At 39.0% G+C, this 21,934-nt stretch overlaps 1 protein-coding gene across 4 annotated transcripts in view; it reads left to right on the top strand.

Moving 5' to 3' along the window:
• TULP3 (TUB like protein 3) overlaps positions 1-19,587 on the top strand; it is a 72,405-nt gene extending 52,818 nt beyond the window's left edge. For all 4 annotated transcript variants that reach the window (XM_023549024.2, XM_010590804.3, XM_064284729.1 and 1 more), the window contains 8 exons: positions 28-204; positions 9,038-9,171; positions 9,527-9,724; positions 11,622-11,734; positions 14,688-14,802; positions 16,403-16,501; positions 16,963-17,134; positions 17,709-19,587. In XM_023549024.2, coding sequence (XP_023404792.1) covers positions 28-204; positions 9,038-9,171; positions 9,527-9,724; positions 11,622-11,734; positions 14,688-14,802; positions 16,403-16,501; positions 16,963-17,134; positions 17,709-17,842 — 1,142 coding nt within the window. In that variant the 3' untranslated portion in view covers positions 17,843-19,587. The remainder of the gene's footprint in view (positions 1-27; positions 205-9,037; positions 9,172-9,526; positions 9,725-11,621; positions 11,735-14,687; positions 14,803-16,402; positions 16,502-16,962; positions 17,135-17,708) is intronic.
• Positions 19,588-21,934: the final 2,347 nt, after the last annotated feature.

The following is a 21,934-nucleotide window of genomic DNA, read 5'->3' as shown; positions in this document are numbered from 1 at the left end:
TTTCTTTTCTTTTCTTTGGGCCCTTAGGCATTGATGGTCCAGCTGCCTTCCTGAAGCCAGACACTCAAGATTTGGAAACCAAACTTCATGTCCTCTCAGTAGGCTCTTCTGCTACGGAAGAGGATACCGAAGGAAGCTTTGATGGGGAAAGCACGTTGGATACTGCTTCCAAGCCAGATCTGCAGGAGATTCTCCAAAAACATGGTGAGGATTGGTGATGATTTAAAGGCGATTCATCTTCTTAAACACTTGTAATCTTTTCCTTTACTTTCATTGTTGGTTAGAATTGATCTATATGATTCAAAATTGCTTGTAGAATGGCTTAGGGCTTTACAGAGGTGACAGTATTAAGCATCTTTGATGTTTGAGTATTGGTCATTGTCAACAATAGAAGTATTTACCCTGTTTCCTGAAAGAGGAGCTGGCCAGTTGAGGGTGACTGGAGCTCAGAGTGTGAGGTAATAGGGTAGGTGGGAGGAGAATGTAGAGAAATGGCCCTAGAGAGGTAAAAAAAGTGGGCATTAATTAGATAGGGCCTTAAAGGCCATACTAAGGAATTTCTACTTTATCTGAAGAGCAATAGGAACTTATGAGGGATTCAAAGCTGAGGAATGATAGGATCAGATATGGGCTGTAGAAAAATTACTCTGTACCATAACAAATGATTTGGAGAAGGGAAGTCTGAAAGCAAGAAAACTACTTAGGAGATGGTATGGTTGATGGCCTACCTAGAGTTAAAATACATAGTACGGTGTATGCAAGAGTAAAAAGCAGGGGAGAAATAAAATTGCTGTGCTAGAGCAGTGAGAAGGAACAAGAAAAGCCTCAGGAGGAGGTGGTGCTTAAGCCAAGTGGTAAAGGATGCATGTCTGCTCATAGGCTGATGTCAGCTGTGGAAGCAGCTGGCTGGAAACTAGCATTTTGAATCTGCTGTATGTCAGGCACTTGACATACGTTATGTAATTTAATATTTGTAACAGTACTTTGAGAGGTCTGTATGTAGTTGTCTCTCCATTTTATAGAGAAAAAATTAGTGCTCAGAGAGCTTACATAATTTGTCATAGGTCATACTGCTTGTTGCTTGGTAAGGTTGGGCAGAAGAAATAACATGTGCAAAAGCATCCAGGTATAAAAAAAATACAGTATTTTTCTGCAAGTTGGGACAAAAGACCAGAGTGCACGGGGTAGCAAAGGCAGTGTAGTGGTGTGGATTAGAGCATAGCTTCCTTGTTTTTTGTTTTTTTAATATTTTTTTAAATTTGTTTTACTTTTCGTTGTTGTTGAGAATATATACAGTAGAACATATACCAGTTCAACAATTTCTACATATACAATTCAGTGACATGGATTATATTTTTCAAGTTGTACAATCATTCCTACCCCCCTTTTCAAAATTGTTTTTCCCCTGTTAGTAGAAACTCACTGTTCCCTAAGTTTCCCATCTGACCTTTCAAGTTGCTGTTATCAATTTGATTCCAGATAGGTATTTCTTAAAAGGGCATAATGCTCAAGCCAGACATTCTTTACTAATTAAGCTAAACTATTATTTGGTTTAAAGACTTCAGGGGATATTTTTGGTTTAAAGTTTAAAGATTATCCCAGGGCAGTAGTTTTGGGGTTTCGTTCAGCCTCCATGGCTCCATAAAGTCTGGATTCAAATCTCAACTCTGCTACTTCCAGCAGGGCGAGGAGGCAAACAACATAACTTTTATCTGCCTCGGTCTCCCTGTTTGTAATATGCAGGTACTCATGGTATCTCCTATTAGTCTACTACCACTATTACTCTAGCAAAAGAAAGTAAAAGGAGGTGTGATTGGACAGATAGGAGGAATCGGAGCAGAGAGAACTTCGTACTTAACCAAAAGCTAAATTACCAAGTCATCTAGCTTAATAGTGGTAGGACGAAATTTTCTGATTCTTAGCCTGGTTCTTTGTCCCTTACCTTAAGTACCAGGTTGTCTCCTTTTGCCCTGCCCTCTTACATGCCTGCTGTATTTTTTCTCAGAGTTGGCCTTTCAGTGACCAATGAATTAATGCCTTTCATATCTCAACAACTTCATCTTAATATATGAAACCCATTAAGTACTCTCTTGATTAAATTCTAAAAAGTGGTAGTTTGGCAAATTATGTCCTTTAAGTGGGTCCAGTTTGATTGTCCTAAAGATTTGGAAGAAATCTTTGACCTCCATCTTACTATACAAATTCACATAAACTGAGTTCTTGGTATGAAAATGGCCCTTGACAACATAGTACTGAGTGAAGATGTCCATACTATAGTGATATCTCAAGAGTTTCCTGGATTTTTGTTACAACAAAATGAGATGTAATTTATATATCATACAATTCATCCATTTAGAATGAGTAATTTGATGGGTTTTAATATATTTACAGAGTTCTGCAACCATCACCACCATCAATTTTAGAACATTTTCATTACCCCCAAAAACAATCTTGTATCCACTAGCCGTCACTTCCATTTCCCGCCGCCTGCCCCCTGGCCCAGCCTTAGGAAACTCCAGTCTACTTCCTGTCTCTATGGATTTGCCTGTTGTGGACATTTCATATTAAAGGAATCACATTTGGGCCTTTGTGACTGGCTCCTTTGACGTAGCATGATGTTTTCAAGGTTTATCCATGTTGTAGCATGTATCAATACTTCCCTCCTTTTTGTTGTTGAATAATATTCCCTTTGTATGGGTATACTACATTTTGTTTATCCATTTATCAGGTGATGGACATTTGTATTGTTTCTATTTTTTAGCTATTATAAATAATGCTGCCATGAACATTCATGTTCAGGTTTTTGTGTGGACATGTTTTCACCTGAGATTCACTTTTTTTTAAACTGCCCTCTGTCTTGTCCTTGGGTGTCCTTGAGTAAAACTAATGTCAGTTTAATTGTGAACTCTGTAAAAATTGTTAACAGTTTTCCCTCCTCTGAGATAGTTGAATGTGGGCAGGAGGTGGTTTGGAGAAAAAAGCCACACTGCGTGTTATTAAGTCTACTCAGAAATCCATGATTTGCAGGTTATTTCAACTATTTTATGAGGAATGACTTCACACTGTTGGAGCCCTGATGGCACAGTAGTTAAGCATTTGGCTGCTCACCAAAAAAAGGTCAGCAGTTTGAATCCACCAGCTGCTCCTTGGAAACCCTGTGGGGCAGTTCTACTCTGTCCTATAGGGCAGCTATGAGTCAGAATCAACTCGATGGCATGGGTTTATTGACTTTGAGAGAAAAGAGAATTTAGTTTAGGTCCTAGCTCTGCCTCTTTGTCTTGGACAAATGATTCTCCCTGAGCCTCATACTCCCACAGGTTAATCTGAGTACCATACTTCTTTTATAATTCACATCACACTTTATTTACATCTGTGTTCCCCTTCAGATTATATGTCCCATAAACAAAAAAATAAAATACCCCACAAAGAAAAAAAACACGGTATTTCCTTCTATAACTTAAATAATTCTGAGGATAAAATGAAAACATAGTTTTTAATGAAATATTTTTAAATTTTCTGTGAAAGATGCTCCATAAGTCCAAGATAATAGTATTTCCAATATTCACAACTCTAGTTCCTGTCCTATAGGGTCGCTATGAGTCGGAATTGACTTGACGGCGTTGGTTTTTTTTTTTTTTTAGTTAGTTAACTAGGCTAGAGATGAACAAAATGCAGGAAGACAGAAGTTGAAAGTTACTGGTCTAAAGAACGATGGATCATTGAATCGTTTGTGTAACAAAGATTTTTTATTTTTTTGTTAGAAATTTTTTAAAAATACAAGAAATAAAATGAAAACAAGCCACCCTGATTCTATGCCTGAGAAATGTACTCCTTTTTAACATTTTAATATATTTTCTTTTAGTCCTTTTCCTATACATATTTGCATATGTAGTTAATATCCTACTGTTCATACAACTTCGTGTTTCCTTTCTTAAAACTTTTTTTATTGAAATCCAGGCAGTCCCTGGATTATGAAAACATTCTGTTTCTGTCTTTAAATTGAATTTGTACGTAAATTGGAACAGTTAGGTACAGTTCGGTTCGTATCTCAGGTCAGTTAGTCAAATGTTTGTCCTAGTATATAGCACTGTATTTTCAGGCAAATAATGTGTGCATTCTACATTTGTTTGCCAATTGCACCCTCCCCCATGAGGTATTTTTGTAGGCTAATTTCTTTTTACAGCAACTTGTGAAAAAAAATTGGCATAGCAGAGCTTATGAAAATACCTGTGGGGGAGGGTGTAGTTGGCAAACAAACATGGTCGGCTCACATTATTTGCCCAAAAATACGGTATATGTTGTGCATTTCTGTGCATAAAAAACATTAAAGAAACACTTCCAGAAAAGCTAAAACATAATCATACAGTGATAATAATAATGTTTTGGTGCACGTTGCAAAATAGCACCCGTTTGTTATTACAAACCATTGGGTGTACCTTGAATTTTTAATATAATAGGCATTACGGGGGTTTGTTCGTAACTGCGAGTTATTATACGTAAGTTGGACATTCGTAACCTGAGGACTGCCTGTATAATACACATACAAAAAAAGTACAGCAATTATAAAAGTACACCTCAGTAATGATCACAAAGTGAACAAACACATCATATAACCACCATCCAGGTCAAGAAATAGAATATTGGCAGGACCACAGAAGCCCTTTCCGTGTCTTTTCCTAATTGCTCCTCCCTCCGTCCTCCCCAAGGGTTGCCTTATCTAGACTTCCAACACCATAGGTTAGTTTTGCTTGTTTTTGAACAGTATATAAGAAAAATCTTTATTGCTGGCATCACTGTAGTTTGTTCAGTTTGCTGAATAGTATGCTATTATTGTACAAACAAAAAGAAAACCAGACCCATTGCCATCAGGTCGATTCTCACTCATGGCAACCCCATGTGTTACAGAGTAGAACTGGGTTTCATAGGGTTTTCTTGGCTGTAATCCTTACAAAAGCAGATTGCCAGGCCTTTCTTCCATGTTGCTGCTGGGTAGGTTTGAACCACCAACCTTTCAATTAGTAGTTAAGTGTAAACTATTTGTGCCACCCAGAAACCTATGCTTTGTACAAAGATATCACAATTTATTTGATTACTGATATTTAAATTTTTTCTGATTTTTTACTATTATGATAATACTGCTATGAACATTCTTATGCGTGCCTTTTGAAAAACATGTGCACATATTCTTCCGTTGGGTATAAACTCAGGAATGAAATTGCAGGGTCAGAGGTTATATATATGTTCAACTAGATAGATAATGCCAGTTTTTCAGAGTGGTTGTATCCATTTTCAGCCCTGTTAGCAATGTTTCTATCTTTGCCAACACTTGATATTGGTAAATGTGTAACAGTATTTCATTGTGGTTTTTATTAGTATTTCTCTACTAATGAGTTGAACATCTTTCTATCTTTTTACTGGTCGTTTTGGACCTTCTTGTGAAAGAAACAGATATAGAAAGGAATCTTCAAGTCACTTGTAGGAGTTCTTTATATATGTAAATGTGAGCCATTTGTCAGTTACATATGTTTTGCAAATATTTTTTCATACTCTGTTTCTTACTGTGTCTTTTGATGAATAAGACCCATAACTTCTTAATTTTAGTGTAGTTCCATTTATCAATTTTTCCTTTATGGCTAGTGCTTTTTTAGATCATGTTTAAGAAACATTTCCCAATCCCAAGGTTGTGAAGATATTCAGTATTTTCTTCGTAAACACTATTGCTTTTACCTTTTACATTTAGATCTTTTTTTATATGGTGTGAATAGGTATCATGCTTTTTTTTTTCTATATTATGTAGGAAGAAAAAAAACATGACAGCTATTTCACATCATACATAAAAAGATCTAAATTGGCCCAGACCTTTTTTTTTTTTCTTGTTGTAAATACTGCCTTTTCTCCTGACCACTTGGTAGTACCACCTTTGTCATAAATCAAGAGTCTGCATATTGATATTCTCTTCAGTTCCTTTGGCCTGTTTACCTATTCTTGGATCAATATCACACTGTCTTAGATATCTAATGCTGCTATAACAGAAATATCACAAGTAGATGGCTTTAACAAACAGAAATTTATTCTCTCACAGTCTAGCAATCTAGAAGTCTGAATTCAGGACATCAGCTCAAGGGGGAGGCCTTCTTTCTCTGTTGGCTCTGGAGGAAGGTCCTTGTCATCAGTCTTCCCCTGGTCTAGGAGCTTCTCAGCGCAGGGACCCTGGGTCTAAAGAATGTGCCCTTCTCCTGATACTACTTTCTTGGTGATATGAGGTCCCCCTGTCTCTCTGTTCACTTCTGTCTTTTATGTCTCAAAAGAGATTGACTCAAGATACAACTTAATCTTGTAGATAGAGTCCTGCCTCATTAACATCACAGAGGTAGGATTTACAACACATAGGAAAATAGCATCAGGTGACAAAATGGTGGACAATCACATAGTACTGGGAATCATGGCTTAGCCAAGTTGACATACATTTTTAGGGGACACAGTTTCAATCCATGACACACACTATTTTTTTTTACTGTACTTCAAAAGTTTACAATTCAAGTCTGTTTCTCGTAGAAAAACTTACACATTGTTATGTGACCCTAGTTGCTCTCCCTATAATGTGACAGGACACTCCTCCTCTTCAGCCTGTATTTCTCATGTCCATTCAACCAGCTCCTGTCCCCCTCTGCCTTCTCATCTTGCCTCTGGACAGGAGCTGCCCACGTAGTCATGTGTCTACTTGAGCTAGGAAGCACACTCCCCATCAGTATCATTTTATGTCTTATAGTCCAGTCTAATCTTTGTCTGAAGAGTTGGCTTTGGGAATGGTTTTAGTTTTGGGCTAACAGAGGGTCTGGGCCCATGTCCTCTGGGGTGCCTCCAGTCTCAGTCAGACCGTTAAGTCTGGTCTTTTTACTAGAATTTGAGATCTGCACCCCACTTTTCTCCTGCTCCATCAGGGATTCTCTATTGTATTCTCTGTCAGGACGTCCATTGTTGGTAGCCAGGCACCATCTAGTTCTTCTGATTTCAGGCTGATGGAGTCTCTGGTTTATGTGGCCCTTTCTGTCCCTTGGGCTCATATTTTCCTTGTATCTTTGGTGTTCTTCATTCTCCTTTGCTCCAGGTGGGTTGAGACCAATTGATGCCTCTTAGATGGCTGCCTGCTAGCTTTTAAGGCCCCAGACGCCACTTACCAAGGTGGGATGCAGAACATTTTCTTAATACACTTTGTTATGCCAATTGACGTAGATGTCCTCTGAAACCATGGTCCCCAGACCCCCGCCCCTGCTACTCTGTCCTTAGAAGTGTTTGGTTATATTCAGGAAACTTCTTAACTTTTGGTTTAGTCCAACACATACATTATTTTTAATTATTGTAGTCTTGAGGCTTAATATCTGGTAGAGTGCAGCCTCTCACTTATTTTTTTTTTCTTCAAGATAATCCTGGTATTCTTACTTCTTTGTATTTCAATATAAATTTTAGAATCAGCTTGTTAAATGAAAAACAAAAGCAAGCTTCCTGGTATTTTGAGGAGGATTATATAGGCCGTGTGGAAACCCTGGTGGTGTAGTGGTATTACTGCTGCTAACCAAGTGGTTGGCAGTTTGAATCCACCAGGCGCTCCTTGGAAACCCTATGGGGCAGTTCTGCTCTGTCCTGTAGGGTCGCTATGAGTTGGAATTGACTCGACGGCAGTGGGTTTTTTTTTTCTTTTTTGTAGACTGTTTAGATTATTTTGGAGAGAATGTCTGTCTTTAGAATATTGAATCTTCCAATCTCTATGACATCTCTGTACTTAATGACATCTCTTTAATTGGGTCTTCTTTAATTTGTCTCAGTACTGTTTCCTAGGTTACTATAAAGAGGTCTTGTGCATTTTCCATTAAATTTATTCCCGGTGCCTGATACCTTTCACACTATTTTAAATAGTGTCATTTTTTAAAATGCTTAATTTTAAAATTTTTATTGCTAGTATATAGAAAAAGCAGTTGATTTCTGTGTACTGTCTTGTCTTCAGAAATTTCACTAAGACCACTTATTAATTATAATGATTTATCTACAGATTCTTTTGGATTTTCTACATAGATAATTTATTATCTATAAATAATATAGTTTTATTTCTTATCAATCCTTATGCCTTTTATTTCTTTTATCTTGCCTTATTGTACTGGCTAAGGCCTCTAGCCCAGTCTTGAACAGAAATGGTGATGGTACACATTCTTGTCTTGTTTCCCATCTCATAGGGAAAGCTTTCAGCATTTCACCTTTAGGTACAAACTTGCTATTTGTTTTTAAATATCTTTATCAGACTAAGGAAGTTCTCTTGTATGCTTAGTTTGCTAAGAGGCTCCCCCTGCCATCTGTCCCCCAACGTCATTGACAAACAATTGATGTACAGTCCACTGCACATATTTAAAGTAAACAGTTTGATCAGTTTTGACTTATGTATACATCTGTAAAAATATCATGGTCAAGACGAACATTTCCATCACCATATCCTGCTACCCTTTTGTAACCCACCCTTCCCTCCATCTTGTCCCCAGGCAATCACTGATCTGCTTCCTCTCGCTATAATTCAGTTTGTATGTTCTAGTTTGTATTCCTTTTTTGTCTGGCCTCTTTTACTCAGCATAATGATTCTGCGATTCATCCATTTTGGTCGTGTATCAATAGTTTGTTCCTTTTTATCATTGATGGTAATCCATTGTTTGGCTGTATCACAATTTTTGTTTATCCAAATGATGGACATTTGAGTGGATTTCAGTTTTTTGCTATTACAAATAAAGCTACTTTGAACATTCGTGTACAAGTTTTTATATGGACATACCTTTTTTTTATCTTGGGTAACCAACAGAAGTGGTAGGTATATGTTTACATTTTTAATGGAGACGTGAGTGAGAATCTAAAGAAAGAATTGCCTAATTTTCAATAAAATTTGAATAACTAGGAAAGTTTTAAGCAAGAAAATTGAAACTATCTTTAGTTTAAAATATTTGCTTCTCACTTTTAAACCAGTGTTGACAGTTGTTGACAGTTCTTCCTTTTCTGCCAGGTATCTCAGGTAGTTTGAACTTCGATGAGGAGGAGACTGATGGGGAGGAAGAAGAAGGAAAAAAATTAAGATCCCATTCACCAAACTCAGAAACAGAAAGACCCAATTCTGCATCCAGCCAGAAATCAACCACTGTATGTAGCTCTTCCTTTGGAGTTGATTTGACCATTTCACAAACATATCTTCAGTATTAAATACAATTACTGAATGAGAGTTCCTTCAAATGATTTAAGCTAGAATTTAGACTTAATGTGTTTATGACCTCTAATTTCTTGTCTCAAGTCAAGGCTATGTCCTTTTTTTCATATTTGGCTCCTTCATTACTCCCAGTAGTCCTACCTTTATTTAACTTTTCAGTTTCCCCTCATTTTGTCAGAAGACTGAAGACATAGGAGTAAATGAGTAAACTTTTTGTCCATTGTTTCTCACAGAAAATAGTAAGATTTTTCTGACCGGCCCCCAGTTGCTCATATATGGCTGTTCTTTCAGGATACGGGAGCTTCTGGTACTGCGACCCAACAGGCTGATAACCAGCTGGGAGAAGTGGAGAATCTAGAGGAGTTTGCATATAGTCCTGCCCCTCGAGGCATCACAGTAAAGTGTCGGATAACCAGGGATAAAAAAGGAATGGATCGTGGTTTCTTCCCCACCTATTATATGCACTTGGAAAAAGATGAAAATCGGAAGGTATGAGAATTGATTCCTTAGACAAATTTTGGGGGAGAGGGGAAGAATGTTGTGGGAATAGGCTGTTGATGGGCCTTATGATAAGGAAGTCGCCTTGGTATTAAGCCAGATGAGCTGGAAGTAGATTATATATATTAATTCCCAGATGTTGTGTTCTCTCTGTCTTCAAAGAGCTCATAGTCTGATAGGCAAGACCCTTCTCCCCCACCCCCACAAAAAGAAAATTAGTGTTATCCAGAATGGAAGAGAATATTTGAATGTAATTATTTTCATCCTCATCCCTCTACTTATTTTTTGGGTATTACCGTGTGCTCTTTGTTTTTCATTCTTATTATAGTAGAACATGACATTATAGAAGAAGGAAAGCAAGTTTTAGGGAATAGGAGAAATTAGAAATATAGAAAACATGCAAGTTAAATGTCTTATTCGTTACTCTAGAAATTCTCATTTATTTTATACATAAGTTTGAGGCCATTTAATACTGCATATTTTTGGGTTAATGAACAACTTATTTTGTATTAACGCCAGATGTAATTGGATGACTATAATAGCCTAGAAATGAGATTATGATAATAGGTATCATTGTTATTATAGCCACTGTTTATTGAATGTTTACTGTGTACGAGGCAGGTGCTAAATGCTTTATATATATTATCACCTTTAATCTTTATAACAACCTTGCAAGGTAGGATTTCTTTTTTTTTAAATAATATTTTATTGTGTTCTAGGTGAAAGTTTACACAGCAAGTTAGGTTCCCATTTAACAATTTTTATACAAATTGTTCTGTGACATTAGTTACAATTTTCACAATGTGTCTGTATTTTCATTTCCATTCTGCTTGTTCTGTTTCCATTGATCTAGCTTCCCATCTCCTCCTTGCCTTCTCATCTTTGCTTTTGGGCAAATGTTGACCTTTTGGCCTCATATAGTTGATTGTTTAAGGAGTGCATTTCTCACAGGTGATATTGTTTATTTTATAAGCCAATCTATTATTTGGCTGAAAGGTGACCTCCAGTGGTAGCTTCAGTTCCAAGTTCAAAGTTTGTTTTAGGACGATAGTCTCAGGCATTCCTCTAGTCTCTATCAGTCTAGTAGGTCTGGTCTTTTTTAGAAATTTGAATTTTGTTCTATATTTTTCTCCTGATCTATCCAGGACCTTCTGTTGTGTCCCTGGTCAAAATGGTTGGTAGTGGTAGCCAGGTACCATCTAGTTCTTCTGGTCTCAGGTCAGGCAAGGCCCTGGTTTGTGTGCTGTTAGTCCTATGGACTAGTTTCTTTGAGCAAGGAAGAATTTCTTATCCTCATTTTGTGGATAAGGTTACTGGAGCTGAGAGAGTAACTTACCTGCCCAAAATCACACTAAGTGGCATAGCCAGATTTAAAGCCATTTCTGATTCTAAACTCTTAGCCAGTGCCACTCCCCCAATTCCCTATTATTGTTCGATTCTAGCAGAGCTTAGGAAGGCTGCATAAATATGGTATTCATATCATTGGAATCACAGGGGTTTAAAACAACAAAATACAAAATACAACACAGGAGTATTAGGACAGACACAGTAAAGGATGAGAAGGTGTTTAGGGTCCAGTCTCCTAAAGTTAGATAGACTCTTACTCGTGGCATTGGATGAAGCTTTTTAAAAAGTCACTGGTGGTTTTGGGGATAAAGTTGTAAGCAGTTATATGAAGAATTAAGTGAATTTTAAAAAGTCGTATAGGAAGGAAACCCTAATAGTGAACTCTAAGAAGCAGAATGAGAGTTAGAAAAGGGGAAAAAGACCCAAAGGTTGACTGCTTGGCACACGATAGGCATTTGCCAAATGTTTGTTGAATGAATGGGTAGAACAACGCTTGGGATTTCTCTTGACTTTGTTTTTGACTGACACTTTCTTTTTCTAGATCTTTCTTCTTGCAGGTAGAAAGCGGAAAAAGAGCAAAACATCCAACTACCTTATTTCCACTGATCCAACAGATTTATCTCGTGAAGGGGAAAGTTATATCGGCAAACTCAGGTGAGAGTGGCTTGTATCACTCTCTTGTTCTTTCCGCAACTTGTATTTCTGTGACCAGAGTGGGTCTGGCTACAGATGCTTGGTACAGCTGGAGGCTAACTTCTTAAGGAGCCAACTAACTTAGACATTTCAGGCCTGCATAACACTCATAGCAAAACCTGTGAAAGAGAGTAACAAACAAAAGAAAATGATAAATGAAGCTCATGGATGTGCAGGCAGAAACCCCATGTCAAATCTTAGCAAATCAAATTCAGTGTATATTAAAAGAATTAAAAAAAAAAACATGATCAGTCCAGGAATGCAAGGATTATTAAACATTAGGAAAGCAATTCAGGTGTTTTTTCATTTTAATAGATTAAAGGAGAAATAATATATAGCCATATCAGAAGGATGTGAATAATATTCCATAAAAGTAAATAGCCATTTCAAAGAAAAGCACTTAGGGAAAAAGGAGTAGAAGAAAATTTCTTAACTTGATAAAGACTATTTATTAGAAACCAAAGGTGGACATTAGGTTTAATGGTGAACACAAAAGGTTTTCACATTATAATCAGACAAAAGAAGTAGATGCCTGAACATAGATTTTTACAAAGGCATATGCATTTGGGAAAGGAAGAAACATAATTATCATCATTTGCAGATGATGTGATCATACATCTAGAAATCCAAGACAGTCAATTAAAAAACTTGTAGGACTAATAAGAGTTCAGTGAGGTTGGCAAACTTAAGATCAACATATAAAAATCAATAGTTTTCCTGTATACCCAGCAATAACCAATTAGAAGATATAAATGTGACCTTTTTCCATTATAATCACAAGGCACTGTGAGGTACCTAGGAATAACACGAAGAAGAATATTCCTGACTTAATACTGGAGTAAAGCTGGCACAGGAATAAGCAATAGGTCCATGGAGAGAATGTGTGCAGGTAACCTCAGGTATATCCAGGGTCTCCTCCTTGAGTGTACCCTTGGCTCCCTTACCCTCTTTTCTCCATCATCCTTACTTGGCAAAATCGCAGACCTGGCTAAATCAAACTCTGCACTTACTCCGTGCTTTGCTGAACAGGTTAGTTGCCATCAAATCGGCTCCAACTCACGGTGACCGCATGTACAACAGAACGAAACTTTGCCTGGTCCTGCGCCATCTTCATGAGTTTGTTGTTGCAACCGAAACGTATTTTGAGTGCCTTTCAACCTAGAGAGCTCATCTTCTAGCACTATATGGGACGATATTCTGTTGTGATCCATAGGGTTTCCATTAGCTAATTGTCAGAAGTAGATTGCCAGGCCTTTCCTCCTAGTCTGTCTTAATCTGGCAGCTCCACTGAAACCTGTGCACTGTGGGTGACCCTTTCGGTATTTGAAACACCAGTGTCATAGCTTCCAGAATCACAGCAACCTGCAAGCCACCGCAGTACAACAAATGGACAGATGAGTGGTGGTTGTCAAACGTAGCTGGAAAAAAATACAACCAGGATGATTTATCTCGTTTAAAATATATTACCACACATTCAGAGGGGCCTGCTGCACTGTCTAAGCAGTTGTCTCTCCCGATCTGAGGTGATTATTTTACACCTCTCTTCTCAAACTTCCCTTTCGCCCCTCCCAACTCACTCACAGGTGATGGTCATGCTTTTTATCTCATTGAGAAGCAGAAGTAATCAGAAGGGAACGTCTTCACTTTCTGCCAGCCTAACTGCATCCATATCTATATGCTCTGCCTTCCGTACTGTCATAATGATGAAATGTTCCTGCTCCTCCTGCATCAGCCCAAACCCTTAACTTATGCACTGGATTCCACTCCTCTACCTATTCAAAGACTTTGCTCCTATTATTTTCTCCTTTCTCTCCAGCATGTCACTTCTTCCTTTTTAACTAAGTTGATTTGCAGACATGCGATATCTCACATAAAAAAAACAAAAACGCCCCTTTGGTTCCACTTTCTCTTCTGTCTGTCATTCATTTATCCTTCCCTCTTTATTGTAACTCTTCAAAGAGTTATTTAACACTGTCCATCTCTTCCTTCCTCAACTCTTATTTAACTTTTCATTTTGAAATAATTTTGAACTTAGAAAGTTACGAACATAGTACAGAGTTCCTGTATTCCCCTCAGCCAATTTCCCCAAGTACTAACATCTTACCTAAACATAGTACAAGGAGCCCTGGTTGCACAATGGTTAAGCACTCGGCTTCTAACTGAAAGTTTGGTGCCTCCAAACCACCAGTGGCTCTGAGGGAGAAAATACCTGGCAATCTGCTCCCATAAAGATTACAGTCTAGGAAACCCTATGAAGTTGGTTAAGAAAGAATAAGGGACACCACTTTTAACCAGGCTGTGAAGAGGAACATCACCAACAAAGAGACATATCAATACCATGTACCCCCTGACATGATGCACTGAGAAGGGCACAAAGTCACATGTGTGGTATTTTTGCCAAAAATTTAATCATGAGGAAGCATCAGACAAACCCAAACTCAGGGACATTCTACAAAATAACTGGTCAATCTCTTCAAAATAACAAGGTCATGAAAGACAAAAAAGACTGAGGAACTGTCCCAAACTGAAGGAGACTAGGAAGACCCTAACTAAATGTAATGTGGCATCCTGGATTGGATCTTTGACCAGAAACAAGACCATCAGTGGGATAACTGGTGAAATTTGAACAAGGCATTAATAGTTAATAGATTAGTTAATAGTATTGTATCAAAGTTAATTTCCTAGTTTTGATAATTATACTATGGTTGCTGTTGCTGTGTGTTGTTGAGTTGATTCCAACTCATAGCAACAGTATATCTGATGAGCTGTTCTTATGTGGGAATAAGTGGTGATGAACATTTAGACATTTGGAGAACAGGCAAAATAGACCTCCATTCTGTTACTTACCTCTCCGAGATTGTGTTTGTGTAAGAGAAATACAGATCATCCTGGTGAGTTTTTCTCCTGATTCTAGATCCAACCTCATGGGGACCAAGTTTACAGTTTATGACCATGGAGTCAGCCCAACCAAGGCGCAGGGCCTGGTAGAGAAGGCTCACACCCGGCAGGAGCTGGCAGCCATCTGTTACGTAAGTGCCGTTCTCATAGCTTACTCTTTTCCCTAGTCTCCTGGACATCGTGCTGGCTTTTCAAGCTTAATGTAACCAAAGCTGAACTAATCATCTTCCCTCCCAAGCCTATTTCTATTTCTATGGTCCCTCTTTTCTGTTGCTGATATCATTTCTCCATGTATTTGTTTTAATTATTTGTAGCTCATGAACTGCGACGTTCAATTATTTTTTACTTTTGTGATATTTTTTCTTTTAATTTATCCCCTCTTCTCTTTTCCTGATGCCACTGTATTAATTCAGAGCTTCTTTACCTCTTACCTATTGGCCAGAGGTTACAATAAATTAAAACTAGTCTCTTTGCTTTTAGTCTTTTCCTATCTAGTCCATTCTATACTCTTGTCAGATAAATCTTCCTAAAACATAGCTCCAGTGGATCCTGGAGTTCTCCTGCTTCAAATTTTTTAATGGGTACCCGTTGCCTACAGAATAAAGCCCTAACTGCTTTAGCCTTTCCTTTGAAACTCCCGCTCCCATTCCTGTCATTCTAGCCACACTAGCCCTCCCATAGTCCTTTTCTCCAGGCACACTGATCTGTCCTCACCTGAGAGCCTTCCCTTTTTCCTTTCCTTCCCTTTTTTTAATCAGTTCCTACTGCCTTTGTCAGAGATTTGCATCCCGAATGCTAGATATGGCTGACGTTGCTTTGCAGATACCCCATGGCACTTTGCTTCCTCTCAGAACCCGCATATTGTTATTACATGTTGAAGATGAACTGTCTCTACCAAAAACTGTAAACTCTTACTCACTGCTGTATCTGCATTAGCACAGGGCCTGGTGCACAGCAGGTATTCAAATAGTTGTTGAATAAAAGAAGGCAAGAAGGAATTAACCCAACTTAGTTGTTGCTTTCATTCCAAAGTCTCAACTTACCTTAAGTTGAAATTATTATCATCATTTCATTCCCATGAGATTTTATCTAAATGTCTGAGGACAGTTTGACTTAACACGTTATAACATAGAGTATTTTTTTTTTTATTTTTCTTCTCTAGCCTCAGAATTACTTAAGTATCGTAACCTATCCATTATATGTATATTTTTTCCATACACACACATTTAGAGAGAGAGAGAGAGCGCAAACCTATTTAATGAGCAGCTCTTTAATGTGCTTATTTATATTTACACCGTCTGCCTGGCTTAACAGACATTTGAGTTTTTTACCTCCTAGTACAGGCCCTATGTAATTTAAACTAACTCTCACTGTATGTCGTATAGTGTCATACCTTCACTGGGAAATAAATATTTGTTGGTGATGACAGAGTTGGACAGTTTGCTCGTTATGCGGTTACGTGAAATTTCACTTAAGGCTGAAGAGCAAGAGTAAAGTTTCAAGCAAGCAGGATCTCTTTTAAATTCAGGCGTTTAAAAGCGGATATAGTATCACTTTTCTGGTTTTGATTCTCTCACTGTCTTTATTTAACTACAATAATGTAATACAATAGTTTTTGGAGCTATCGACATTGTCAACATTTTATACGCCCAGGAAAGTCTCATGTTAAGCCTGTGGTCTCTCTTTTTACCTTCTGTTTCCAACTTCTGCATAATTTTCTTATCTCCTAAGGAAACAAATGTGCTTGGATTTAAAGGCCCGAGGAAAATGTCTGTGATTATTCCAGGAATGAATATGAATCATGAACGGATACCATTTCGGCCACGAAATGTAAGTAAGAACATATTCGATCAGCAAATGGACTTTAAAAGACAAAAATGCAATACAGAAGAGATCAATTAGGGAAAAAAAGATCCATCCATCCATCCATCCCTCCCTCCCTCCCTCTCTCTCTCTATATGTATGTATATATATATAGCTTCTTCTTGAATCCCAAGCTCGAGTGCAGTCTTAATCCTCTTTAGGAGAGCCATTACTCCAGAACCTCAGGACAAGTGTCGTTTCAGAGGAGATGCTAAAGTCGCTCATTCAGAATCACTTAGTCTGCAAAGAGAAATGCTGAGTATTAGATAAGAATCAGAAATCTGGTTTAATTTGTGGCTTTCTTTGCTTTTGCTTCACCCTTTCTGAAATGGAGAAAAGATTCCCCTGCTCCACCTTCTGCCTCACAGTTGAGACTGAATGAGCTCTCTTGGTTCTCAGTTCAAAGTAACGATTTTCCCTCTGAGCAGGAGCACGAGAGCTTAATTTCCAAATGGCAAAACAAAACAATGGAGAACTTGATTGAACTGCACAACAAGGCCCCAGTCTGGAATGACGACACCCAGTCCTATGTTCTGAACTTCCATGGCCGGGTCACTCAGGCATCTGTGAAGAACTTTCAGATCGTCCATGAAAATGACCGTAAGCCACAGGAAGGGATCGATGGGAATAGGAGGAAGATGTTTTTACAAGATGGGAAATGAGTATTTTCTATAATTGGTATGGGAGATTATATTCAGGAGAGAATTATTTAAGAAAAAGATTATTTCTTTGGAAAGGCACAACTACAGTTTAAGAAGAAAACTTCTAAACCACTGTGCTGAGGGAGGGAAGTATGAGAGACTTACTGTGGCAAATCAGAGAAGTCTTAGGTAAGGCTGTTGAGGGAAGCAATCACAAACGACCTTCACTGAAGGTTCCTTGATAACTTTAGCCCACAGAGCTTGTACTGTTCTCAGGAAGCTACCCTTGATTTTTTCTCCTCTTGCCCTTTCATGCTAGTCAGGAATAGCCTCCCATTCTCTGGTTGAGAGGAATAGTAATAGAAACTTGGCTCCTGATTAGCAGGCACTCCTGGTAATACCTCTTTCTATCTGTCTAAAAGTTTCTTATTTTAACTTTCAAGAAACCTGGAGGATTTTTCTCTATCTTAAATAGGCTTTTCCCCACGACAAGCACATTATCTTCTAATGCCCTGATTTCTTTCTGTTTACAGCTGACTATATAGTCATGCAGTTTGGACGTGTAGCAGATGACGTGTTCACACTGGACTACAACTACCCATTGTGTGCACTGCAGGCCTTTGCCATTGGGCTTTCTAGCTTTGACAGTAAGCTAGCATGTGAATGAGAGAAAACACAGGCACAGAGCTGGACTTACTCACTACAGAGCTTTCAGAAGCAGATAGTTACCTCCCTTACCCCAAGACATGAAGAGCAACAGTTTGTCCGTTTGGAATGATCCTCAAATGTGTACATACACACACACACACACATAACACCCACACACCCACACACACCCACACACCCCTTCTTTGGATTTTTTAGACTTGGTCAGGGATCACAGTTCAGCATGGGTAAGAGATTGTTCAAAGCACAGAGAAGGTTCTCGTCCAGAGCACAATGCTGACTCCAGAGGTTATTGCCCACAGATCCTATGCCTCGAGAGTCAGATTTCTCTGTGCTTTCCAGAGAGGAACAATTCCCTAAATTACCTTTATTCACCAGGGCAGGGGCGGGCAAACTTTTCCTGTAAAGGGCCAGATAGTAAATATCTTAGGCTTTACGGGCCATATTGTCTCTCAGAACTACTCACCTCTGCCTCTGTAGCGCAAGAGCATCCATAGACAATTCACACACGAATGAGTGCGGCTGCGTTCCAGTAAAGTTGTACTTACAAAAATAGGCAGCGGCCAGATTTGGCCTTTGGGCCATGGGTTGCCAACACCTGCTTCAGGTATATCCATATCATCTGTGGGCTTGGACATCTTCCAAAATGTCCTTGTGGTGCTGGTGGTCAGGAGATCATATGAGTGAACAGTGGATATTATCCAGGAAACAGCAGTCCTACAGCGTGGATCTACAGAGATACTTGTGCTACAGCCACTGTTACATAGCCTTTATCTTGCATTGGTGGCAATGCTTTCTAAAGTATCTACCATCAGGACTGGGAAACCCCAGTCAGTGATCATCTTGAGTCCACACAGATGACTTAGCTCTGCCGTCTCACCCAGCTTACCCATGGGAGAAGGCAACGTCAGCCACTTCACCCACCCTAAAAGAAGAACTTAAGCTCGCTAGCAAACAAATCTAGAATTGTGTTTTCTTTATCCCTGGAAGTGTGGTATCTGTTTCCCAGAGCTAGCTTGTTTTCCCCCTGGGGCTGGGAAGGTACTGATGTCACAGTCCCTCTCTTTCCTTTCTTCTCTCAGAGCAGATTGGCCGGCACCGATCTTAGAGTGGCTGTGGCCAAATTTGTGATCAGTTACGTGAGAATTTTATATAATTGTCTTAATTTCATTTTAAGCCTTTAAGGCATAAACTCTAGAGATGACTCAGTCCAGTTAAGATTGAGTAATATGACAGTTGCCTTCATTTTCAACCCAGGAGTGCCTCTCACAGCTATATTACTATGGAGCCCTTAGTTAGGGGGACACAAACACCTGTAGACAGTATAAGATGCAAGAGAATGTTATCTGTAGAAACTCGTCATTGTCATTATCAAAAGCAGGGAGGTGGCAGGAGAGGCTTTGGTGAGGAGCAGCTAGCTGACTCTTGAGCTTATTGCACAGAGCTTTGGGCCCTTCTGGACATAAATATTACCAGCCCCCTGAAGCCTGGTTCACTGGTGCAGACTGTGCTCCTGCCACTTTTCCTCACAGATCCTAAGATTTTTGCTAAGTCTTTCAGATTATTAGCACCTCCCAGCAAATCATCGGACCCTTATACCTGCTCACCAGTGCATCTGAATCTTGAGAATCCACGAACTTTGTCAGCTCTACACACAGCGTTGTTCAAGTCCCAAGCCTTTTGCTCTGAGCTATCTGCCAGCATGGGGCAAGGAATCAGTGGCTGTTGCTCCATTATATTTCCCTTCCATGGGCTTCCTTTTCTTCCCTGCTGCTCCTTGTTCCACATCAAATAGCCATATGAAGGAGCAGGATCTGGGAGATGCAAAGATGCTGTGCTCACACCCACTGACAAGTCTTGCCTGCTTTGTTTTGGCATGATTGGTTTCCATCTCGGGCATGCTTCCTATCAAGTGCCTCATCTACAGAAATGCCCTGAGGCCCATCAGACCTCCCTCCCCACTGTCCTGATGTACTGCCCAGTAAGCCACCCTTGTTGAAACAGAAAGCTGTTCACTCAGTGTATGGCAGTGTCTGGGGAAGGGGAGCCCACAGTGGAGCGACTGGATCTGATCCTGCTTCCTCCTGCTCTCTCTGGTTCGGAGAGAGAGGTACTCCAGCTTCATGTGCTTTCTGCTTGAGTACGCAGGTGATTGGTTTTACAGGAATCATATTTATACCTTTTGTATGCTACAGAAATAAAAGATAATTTATATAAAAATGTGAGTGTCGCTATTCTTACCAAGTCCCATGCCTCAGAGTTCCTGCTGTCGTGTTCTGTAATAATGATTTTCCTCACATGGCAATAGTGAACTAACCAGTTCTTTGAAGCCAAGTAAGTATAAGCATGAACTTTGAGACTAGGGTGGAGCAAGGGCCTGCAGACTGAGAAGTCTGAGTTCCAGAGGCTATCTAGACACATCGTGCACGTGGTACCAACAGTTTTTCCGGACAGTTGATGGAACAAAGGGCTGAGCGTAGAGGGGGCCACAGAAGGGTAGGAATTCTGTCGTTCCAGATGCTCCTGGTTGCTTACTGATTCAGCAGCAAAACACTAACTATTGAATGGTGAAATAGACCCATCTCTAACACTAACTATTGAATGGTGAAATAGACCCATCTCTAACACTAACTATTGAATGGTGAAATAGACCCATCTCTAACACTATCGAATGGTGAAATAGACCCATCTCTAACACTAACTATTGAATGGTGAAATAGACCCATCTCTAACACTAACTATTGAATGGTGAAATAGACCCATCTCTAACACTAACTATTGAATGGTGAAATAGACCCATCTCTAACACTAACTATTGAATGGTGAAATAGACCCATCTCTAACACTAACTATTGAATGGTGAAATAGACCCATCTCTAACACTAACTATTGAATGGTGAAATAGACCCATCTCTAACACTAACTATTGAATGGTGAAATAGACCCATCTCTAACACTAACTATTGAATGGTGAAATAGACCCATCTCTAACACTAACTATTGAATGGTGAAATAGACCCATCTCTAACACTAACTATTGAATGGTGAAATAGACCCATCTCTAACACTAACTATTGAATGGTGAAATAGACCCATCTCTAACACTAACTATTGAATGGTGAAATAGACCCATCTCTAACACTAACTATTGAATGGTGAAATAGACCCATCTCTAACACTAACTATTGAATGGTGAAATAGACCCATCTCTAACACTAACTATTGAATGGTGAAATAGACCCATCTCTAACACTAACTATTGAATGGTGAAATAGACCCATCTCTAACACTAACTATTGAATGGTGAAATAGACCCATCTCTAACACTAACTATTGAATGGTGAAATAGACCCATCTCTAACACTAACTATTGAATGGTGAAATAGACCCATCTCTGGCCTCTAAGGGCTCATATTTTAAAGCTGCCTCATACAGACAAGCTGAAAAAGTTTTTGTGTTCATAAATTTTGACTAGGCTCCCTGCTCTTGTTAGTGTCATGGTGATAACGGAACATGGAACAAAGCAGGAAGGGCCTAAAAGACAGGACCAGAGCTGGAGTCAGAGTTTAATTTTAATTCTTATAGCTTAATTTTCCTCTTTCACCTGAGTCGTTTTCGCTAAGGTACATAGCTGGCCAAACGGATTCTTTGTAACACAGTTTGGTACACTTTTCAGTGACTGGGAATGTATCGGTGGTCATTGATGTGAAAGATTTCAGCAAGTGTTATCTAAAACGGACCTGGAAAAGGCTTTTTTAAAAATAGTAAGATTATAAAAATTGTGTTTAATTAATATACCACCTGGGGAAAATGAATGCAAATTTTTTTGCCTTTGTGATTGGCTTTAATTTTTTTTTAATTGTACTTTAGATGAAGGTTTACAGAACAAACTAGTTTCTCATTAAACAGTACACATTTTATTTTATGACATTGGTTAACAACCCCATGACATGTCAGCACTCTCCCTTCTTGACCATGGGTTCCCAATCACCAGCTTTCCTGTCCCCTCCTGTCTTCTAGTCCTTGCCCCGGGGCTAGTGTACACCTATAGTCTCATTTTGTTTTATGGGTCTGTCTAATCTGGCTGAAGGGT

Source organism: Loxodonta africana, chromosome 4 (genome assembly GCF_030014295.1).
Source record: "Loxodonta africana isolate mLoxAfr1 chromosome 4, mLoxAfr1.hap2, whole genome shotgun sequence".
NCBI classification, from domain to species: Eukaryota; Metazoa; Chordata; class Mammalia; order Proboscidea; family Elephantidae; genus Loxodonta; species Loxodonta africana.
This window is presented reverse-complemented; position numbering and strand designations above follow the sequence as displayed.